This window comes from Oratosquilla oratoria, chromosome 42 (genome assembly GCF_046742065.1).
Source record: "Oratosquilla oratoria isolate Oo_2021 chromosome 42, ASM4674206v1, whole genome shotgun sequence".
Classification (NCBI taxonomy): domain Eukaryota; kingdom Metazoa; phylum Arthropoda; class Malacostraca; order Stomatopoda; family Squillidae; genus Oratosquilla; species Oratosquilla oratoria.
This window is the reverse complement of record NC_134818.1, coordinates 1,610,795-1,620,017: the sequence shown is the minus strand read 5'-3', so window position 1 is coordinate 1,620,017 and position 9,223 is coordinate 1,610,795. Positions and strand designations below refer to the sequence as shown.

Here is a 9,223-nt window from a genome sequence, read left to right as displayed (position 1 = left end):
GCTCTACCAACTGTACCACCGAGTGTGTGTGTGTGTGTGTGTGTGTGTGTGTGTGTGTGTGTGTGTGTGTGTGTGTGTGTGTGTTTATGTGTGTGTGTGTGATTCACCATGGTCTTGGATCACGTGTTGACTCGTGATAGCCAGCTATTTCCCTCCCGGAAGAGAGCTCAGAGCTCATATATTACCACTCAATGGGTAATACTGTGACCTTACACGGACACCCCCACCCAACACCCCCACCCACGAGAGTTGGAGTAACAACTCGTAGCGCAGCGATACTGAAATTATTTTAGCCCTGGGCGGGATTCGAACCCGGACCGCCGTAGTGGCAGCCGGGAACTGTGTGTGTGTGTGTGTGTGTGTGTGTGTGTGTGTGTGTGTGTGTGTGTGTGTGTGTGTGTGTGTGTACGTGTGTATGTGCGTGTGTATGTATGTGCGTGTGTGTGTATATGTGTATGTGTGTGTGTCTGCCTGTCTTTCTGTCTATCTGTCCGTGTGTCCACACATGCAGTCGTGTGATGGGCTGGGCTAGATGCCCCTTGTGTAGCGTAGGAAAAAAAACAAAACAGAAGCAACATCCCACGACGAGAATCGATCTGAAGAACGCTGAAGCTGGGAGGAGAGAGCTGCCATATTGGAGAGCTGTCGCGTGCCTGCTGTCGCCACAATCCAGGCCCGTTGCCCGTTCCCCCTACTACCTCCCGCCAGGTGCTCGTCCTGAAGCAGGCGGTAGCAACACACCTTCCGTGGGGGCACCTGCTTCAACCCACTCCCTCCCTCCCTCCCTCCCTCCACCTCCTCACTGCTCTTCTTCCTACTACCCCTCCTCCTTCTCCTCCTCCTCCTTCTTCTCTTCTCTTTCTTCTTCCTCTTCCTTATCTCTCTCCACCTTATTTTCATTCCTCCTCCTCCGTTCTTCCTCTCCAACCCCCTTCCTCCCTCCCTCCCTCCACCTCACTGTTCTTCCTCCTACTCCATCTCCTTCTCCTCCTCCTCCTCTTCCTTCTTCTCTTCTCTTTCCTCTTTCTTCTTCCTCTTCTTTACCTCTCTCCACCTTATTTTCATTCCTCTTTCTTCACTCTTCCCCTCCTTTCCTTTCTTCGTTTCCAATTTTCTCCTCTTTCATCTCTTTTTCTCTTCCTCTTCTTCCTCTTCTTTTTTCTTTTTCTCTTTTCTTTCTCCACTTCTTTTTCATATATAACTACTCCACGACACTCATTCCATCCATTTAAGGTCTCCAGTCCATTGCCCTTAGATCCCTTCTCAAATCATCACAGGTTACCTGATCAATTATTAGAAAAAAAAAAAAAAAAATCAAAGTTCAGTGGTTTAATACGAGTCTGGGCACATTTTTTGGATATTTACTGCATGCAATTAGTTGTTAGGGTTACCATATTGAAATCTGAGGGGTTTGTTGTATTAATGTTAAAGCTATATATTAGTTCGCCTTTGATTGTCAGGTATACATCAAGTACTTTTTCTTCGACTAAAATTCACTTCCTTTCTAACTTTCTCTCATACTACATCTCATTTCAGTTTACCTCCCACTAAAGATCTTTCCGGTTTTCAACCTTTCTCTACTACTACTGCGCCTCCTATCATTTTTTCAGCTTTTGTGGATTCTAATCGCAGGCGTCGGCGCCGCCGTCCAAGTTCCCTGCCAGTTCCTCCCGAGCCACCATCAATCGCTCCTTAGTGAATCGCCCATGGAAAAAGCGCTTCTTGGCAATAGCCCTCTTTTATACACTGCTATCTTTTCATTTTCTTACAGACATTCTTCCCCTCCAACACAAACCGATCCCGCGAGAGCGAGTGGTCTGTCCCAGTTAGCCCCCGAGCTCTATCAATTCTGCTGTCACTTCTTGTGGGAGTGTTGACTGACTGAGGTAAAAATCCCCGAAGAAACTAAGCAGTGCTTCTGCATGTAGACTCGTGTCTCCAGCTTCTCCGTATATTGTTTCTGTCACCCAGTTAATCAGGGGGGAAATTAAACAGAACTGGGCGCGTTACAAGATGCTTTTCTTGCCGCGTTCCTCTTTAGTTTGGCTGCGGTTATCGCTCCCAAACTATCAAAGCAATATAGGTGCCGGTATAGAATGTGGCCTACCTTTTGGATGTGGCTTACGAATTTTTTCTTTGGTATAGTATGTGGCCTAACGGAGTTTTATTTCGGTAAGAACCCGACTCTTAAGCTTTAATAGCTTGGTAGCGCTAACCACGGCCAAACTAACGCGGAACGCACCGAGGAACGCGCCTAGTAACGCACCGAGTAACGCATCCAGCTCTGATATTGAAGTCCCCGGTGAAGATGATGGTAGGCATGAGGTGATAAATTTTGTAGAATAATCTTAATGACCTCGAGGGGTACAAGGAAGTTCTTCGATGGGTAAGCTGGTGGACTGTCAGTTTATATGGACACTATGTCAATGACTAAGGTGTAGGACCCGAGTTTCAGTGAACTCGTTCGACTTGGAGTATAGGACTGGAGTCCAAGGTGCAACGCTACTATCTACATACGTAATTAAAGAACTATTTTTCCTCTGGCATGTCCTGTTAGTTCGGAAGTGTACAGAACTTGGTATTGCTAATTCTGCGAGTGCGTTTGTGCATGCATGTGTAGCCTATGTTTTTATTGTGCGCGCGCTCGTGTGTGTGTGTGTGTGTGTGTGTGTGTGTGTATGTGTGTGCGCGCGCGCGTGTGGGTGCGTACATATATGTATATATATATATATTATATATATATATATGTGTGTGTGTGTGTGTGTGTGTGTGTGTGTGTGTGTGTGTGTGTGTGTGTGTGTGCGTGTGTGGTGTGTGCGCGCGTGTGCACGCGTGCGTGTGTATGTGTGTGCGTTTGATTCATCACGGTCTTGGATCTCTTGGATCACGTGTTGGCATCGTGAGTAACAGCTATTACATTCCCTGGCAAGAGCTCAGAGCTCGTATATGGCCTTATCTATGGGTGATGCTCTAACCTTACACATACATGAGGAAGTCCTTTCAGGACGAAAGGTTAGCAATGAAGCTCCAACGGCTCCTGGTGTTTACCTCACCACCCTTCCACTCACATACATATCAACAACTTGCCCACCAAAGTTGTAGTACCGGCTCACAGTGAAGAGATGCTGAAATTTTCAGCCTGGTGCAGATCTCAGGTCGCTGAATTAGCAGTCGAGCGCGGAACCAGCACACCATCGATCCGTGTATGTATGTGTGTGTGTGTGTGTGTGTGTGTGTGTGTGTGTGTGTGTGTGTGTGTGTGTGTGTGTGTGTGTGCGTGTGTGTGTGTGCGTGTGTGTGCGCAGGTGTGTATATTTTGGTGTGTGCGAGTGTAAGTGTACATATAAATTCGCTTTTGCTTTTGTAAGTACAAACATGTTTGTGTACACATGATGTGTACACATAACATTGGCATCATGTGTACACATAATAACATGGCCATCATCCTAATATGCACCTGTGCACCAAATCAGTTTCAAATATCACCCTAAACAAGAAATTCATTGGTTTTTCAGCCTGTAAACCTTCCTCGTCTCAGAAACACATGTAGGATAGATTTGTTAAACGTTTACCCGTAGAATTTTTTTTTCTTAGGGAGTCAAAAATAATTTCAGATAATATACATATATTTTCATAAATATATTCTATAACATGAATAGATGCTAACCAGTCGTTATCTAGTGGGAGTCACAAAATTAATCAGATAATTAGTCGGCAGACAGAATGAAACGAAAGGCTACATTCAATATAAAAGGCATTAAGGATTAGTGTCTTTATGCCAATTTTTCAATGTCAGAAGAATCTCCGTTAATAGTCTGAAAAAAAAAACTTTATCTTTCATTAATAAGCAGGTTTATGTCACTAACGAATCGTTGGCACAAAGAGACATGAAGTTTGCCGTTGTTTGTCTGTCAGTTTGCTTGTAGCATATAACTAAAAGTATTAATCGGTCTATATGGCGTCGTGTCCTTTAATATTCCAGTATAGTCGTCGTAGTTGCCAGTCTAGAAATTTGTCTCTTTCCTAGAATGATCTATTTTCATAAATGATGCTGGTAGCTTGTTAATGAGTGACAAATTTCGACCCCTCCCCCCCCCCAACCATTGGAACCTTACGATGGTATTCTTAAAAAAAAAAAAATGATTTCCTTATGTAAATCTTATATGAATCCTTGGAAGGGAAATAATTATATAAGGAAATATTTTTTTAAGAATACCACCGTAAGAATGTTATGGAGGTTTTCTTAAAGAAATTCCTTCCTTATATAAATCTTCCCTTCCTAGGATTTATATAAGATTTATACAAGGATTTTTTTTTTTTTTAATACCACCGATAGTCTGCCCCAATCTCAGTCTTCCAGTCCCGGTAGTCACGCCTTCAAGATTCTCGTCAAATGATGTAAATCTGGAAAGCTGGAAGACTATGATGTAAATCTGGAAAGCTGGAAGACTACTTCGCCTACAGTATTCTCGACTTCCATAAGTCTAAAATTCAAAAATGGGTCTAATATCTTATATTATTTGTTTTTGTTTTGTTATCATTTGTCTGTCTGATTTTTATTTATTATTAGTTATATGTCAATTTATTATTATTTACTATTTACCTGTTTGTTTATTATTTAACTATACCTATGCATTTATTTATGTATTCTATTTGTTATTTACATTATCATAGTTTCTATTTATTATTTTATTATTAATATGATTTTTTTTTTCGCATCCGACCTAGATATGGATCAAAAGGTCTCCTGTCGGCATGCTCCGCCTTTGTAATCCTTTGCCTTTGTAATAATCGCATTCTAGGTTTAACTGCTCTTAGTTCGTTATTCATCTTCTCAATATATGACACAAAGGTGATTTGACATTTAGAGATTCGAAAAACGAAGACTTTGTAGCGTGGAATTTAATGAACCATACCCTTGGTTCAACCTCGCCGGTGGCAGGATTCGAACCTCCACCCCCTCGACCTTTGCCGCAAGCAACGACGCCCTAACCCGCTTCTTTAACATAATAATATTGCATTTAGCTTAATTTCAGGTTCAGGTCATACTGTAACCCTTTGAACTCATCAAATCCTAATGGTATGGGAGGCAGTTGAGATAGCCTTCAATAGTGTCAATATTAATGGTACCCAGAACCAATACAGGTGCTTGGGAGGGGGGAAGACTTCCAAATGTTTGAAATGATTTACTTCAATTTCCCCACCTCGCCGCAATCATCCTCTGCTAATATTAATTACCTTTGCATTTCTGGAGCATTAATTACCTGTATATTTCTGGGTAAGAGGAGTGGGGGTGGGGTGGGGGGGAGGTGGTTTGTTGGTGAAACGAGCAGACCCGATGCGAACGTCAGGAAGCGCTGTGTGAGGGCGACGGGCAGGTGGTAAAGACTCGATCTCGGCTCCTCCCCACCCCCCCGCCCCTGTCTCCCCCCTCATCCTGGTCACTACCCCAACACCCACCTCCACCACTACCATCATCACCACCACGTCGTCGCAGCATTATTACTCCCGAATTTCCCGAAGGGTCAGGTCGGGCGTCAAGATCCTGCCTCCTGGGCCGCTCACTCTTCGAACGTGTTCTTGAAGACTCTGACAGAAGCGTCTGCATGGCAGTCAAGACTCTGAAGGATTAAGAGGAGGAGGACGAGGAGGAGGAGGAGGAAGGGGAGGAGGCGGAGGTGGAAGAGGCTTAGTTGGAGGAGGTGGAGGATGAGGAGGAAGTGGAGTGTGGAGAGGGGATGTTTACGGAAGTGGAGACTAATGTTGATAATGATAACATTGATAATAGAAAAGTCCTGATATAACGACCATGCTGAGTTTGGGACGGGAAGGGCAAACGTGTATGAAACCAGAAGACAGAAAACGGAAGTTTGTGAACCAGGAGGAACCAGAAGAACCTCGATGTCACCAAGACACTTCGAAACGTGTAAAAGAGAATTACTCGAAGAACTATGAGGGAAATACAAGGTAAGAATGTGTTTCTTTCTTTATTTGTACCTATTTCATTATAGTGACTTCAACTAGAGACAAGGAGCTCTCGGGAAGAGGAGAAGGAAGAGGAAGAGGAAGAGGAAGAGGCAGTTGAAGGACTATTTTATTATGGTATAGAGACTTCAACTAGAGACAAAGCGTTCCTGGGAAGAAGAGGAGGAAGAGGAGGAGGAAGATAAGGAGGAGGAGGAAGAGGAGGAGGAGGAAGAGGAGGAGGACGAAGGAACTGAATATAAATATAAATATGTGGAAAGGTGAGGACGTGGAAAAAAGAGAAAAGAAAAAAAAAGAGGAGGAGGTGAAAGAGGTTAGAGAGATTGTGAAAAGAGTAGGTGTAGAGGAGATTGTGGGAGTGTGAGAAATAATGTGAAAGTGTGAAAGAGGTCTTGGAGTAGGTGGAAAATGCAAGACAGAAATCAAAGAAACATTAGGAGGTTGAGCGACAAAGAGGAGACAGGGGAAAAAAATGAAAACAGATGTAATATGGGAATAGGTGTAGTGAGTATATAGTGAAATATAGTGGTGAGTAGTGAGTCACAACTTTAGTGAAATAATCATAAGGGGAGGAGGAGGGGGAGGAGGAGGAGGAGAGTAGGAGGAGGAAGAGGAGGAGGAAGAGGAGGAGGAAGAGGAATATAGTGGTGAGTAATGAGTCACAACTTTAGTGAAATAATCATAAGGGGAGGAGGAGGAGGAGGAGGAGAGTAGGAGGAAGAGCAGGAGGAGGAGGAGGAAGAGGAGAGTAGGAGGAAGAGGAGAGTAGGAGGAAGAGCAGGAGGACGAAAAGGAGAAAGAAATATATGAGGAGGAAAAATGTGGGGCGCTGAAAAAGCAAACATGGAGAAAAAAGAAGATTATGAATAAGAACAAAAAATACCAAAGGAAAGAGGAGTAAAACAAGAAATAGGTTGGAGGAATGGAATAGGAAGATAAAGAAAAGATAAGAAGAAATAGTAACAGTAGTAGTAGTAGTAGTAGTAGTAGGAATAGTAGTAATACGAGTAGTAGTAGGAATAGTAGTAATACGAGTAGTAGTAGGAGTAATACTAATAGTAGTAGGAGTAGGAGTAGTAGTAGGAGTAATACTACTACTACTAGTAGTAGTAGTAGTACCACCATTATTATTAGTAATACAAGAAAATGGAATGTATAGAAGAAATGTGCGTTACCAACATTCGATGGGTGTGGCCGTGCTCTTGTCAGTGGAGTGTGCTGGAGAGTAAGGAAGGTGCCGGTAGGAGTGTTCGGAAGGGAGTGGGAGTGGGAGGGAGTGGGAGTGGGAGGGAGTGGGAGGGAGTGAGGGAGTCGCCAGGTGGTCGAATGCCGCTCCCCTGGGTATGGGGGTTGCCTTCGCAGGGGATGAGGTACAAAGAGAGAGTGTGGTGGAAGCTGTGGAGGTATATTCAGGTAAGTGTGCAGGTACAAAGAGCAGTCGGTAGCGAGGAATTGTGTTGCTGTGAATTCCTTGAATTTTTACCGTTTTCTTTTACAAAGAGAGAGTGTAGTGGAAGCTGTGGAGGTATTTTCAGGTACAAAGAGTAGTCAGTAGCGAGGAATTGTGTTGTTGTGAATTCCTTGAATTGTTACCGTTTTCTTTTACAAAGAGAGATTGTGGTGGAAGCTGTGGAGGTATATTCAGGTAAGTGTACAGGTACAAAGAGTGGTCAGAGAGGAATTGTGTTGCTGTGAATTCCTTGAACTTTTACCATTTTTCTTTTACAAAGAGAAGCGTGAAGTTGGTGCGCGTAAGCGCGGAAGATTTTGGAAATATGTTTGTTTCAATGGAAAAGACGTAATGAATAGTGAAGAAATAAGTGTGTGAAAACTCTTAAGAAAATTAAACTGTATTTCTGCAAAGAGCTGAGAGAGGTGAAGAAATCTGGACATGCTAGCTCTTGTTAATTAGGTCCTTTATTTCTATAAAGAATAGGAACTACAATAGATTCTTAGCATAAATGTATAGAGCAATGAGTGATAGATATCATTTACTTCAACGAGATCAAAGACATAGTTAGAGGGAAAAACTTTTTACCTATTTGAAGGGCAGAAAGCATGAATACAGAATACTTACCAAAAATGAGAGTTAAAACAGTCAGATTTGAAATAAAAAAGACGCTCATGGGCTCCCTTTTTGACATGTGTTTATATATCATCCGACCGGAAATAAGTACTAAAAAAAAAAAAAAAAAAAAACGGACCTGATTCAGGAACAAGAGCCTTCGTTCCCAAAAGAATGCATTAAAGCTCACATACAAAGGTTTGGAAATCGAATAATTTATTTAAGCATACATGCATATTATATATATATATATATATATATATATGTATATATATATATATATACAGTCTCGCACATACATATACACACACGCACACACACACAAACACACACACACACACATACAATCGCAAGCATGCACAAACACGCACACGCACACACATACACACACACACACAAACACGCACACAAAAAAGTACACGCACACGCAAACACGCGCACACAAACACACACGCAGAAACACAAATCTATATCAGCCTTATACGATATTATACATATGTATAAATACTTATGTATAAATACTTATGTATAAATACTTATGTATAAATACTTATGTATAAATACTTATGTATAAATACTTATGTATAAATACTTATGTATAAATACTTATGTATATAATACTTATGTATAAATACTTATGTATAAATACTTATGTATAAATACTTATGTATAAATACTTATGTATAAATACTTATGTATAAATACTTATGTATAAATACTTATGTATAAATACTTATGTATAAATACTTATGTATAAAATACTTATGTATAAATACATATACATATGTATAAATACATATACATATGTATAAATACATATACATATGTATAAAATACATATACATATATATAAATATATATACATATATATAAATACATATACATATGTATAAATACATATACATATGTATAAATACATATACATATGTATAAATACATATACATATGTATAAATACATATACATATGTATAAATACATATACATATGTATAAATACATATACATATGTATAAATACATATACATATGTATAAATACATATACATATGTATAAATACATATATATATGTATATACATATATATATTATACATATATATGTATATATAAATACATACATAGACATATATATATACATATATATAGACATATACAGTATATAGACATTCGCTATT

At 40.5% G+C, this 9,223-nt stretch overlaps 1 protein-coding gene across 1 annotated transcript in view; it reads left to right on the top strand.

Annotated features, from left to right (window-relative positions):
* Nucleotides 1–5,698: 5,698 nt before the first annotated feature.
* LOC143021332 (uncharacterized) overlaps nt 5,699–9,223 on the top strand; it is a 54,922-nt gene continuing 51,397 nt past the window's right edge. Inside the window, exon 1 of the mRNA XM_076178739.1 lies at nt 5,699–5,967. Coding sequence (XP_076034854.1) covers nt 5,810–5,967 — 158 coding nt within the window. The 5' untranslated portion in view covers nt 5,699–5,809. The remainder of the gene's footprint in view (nt 5,968–9,223) is intronic.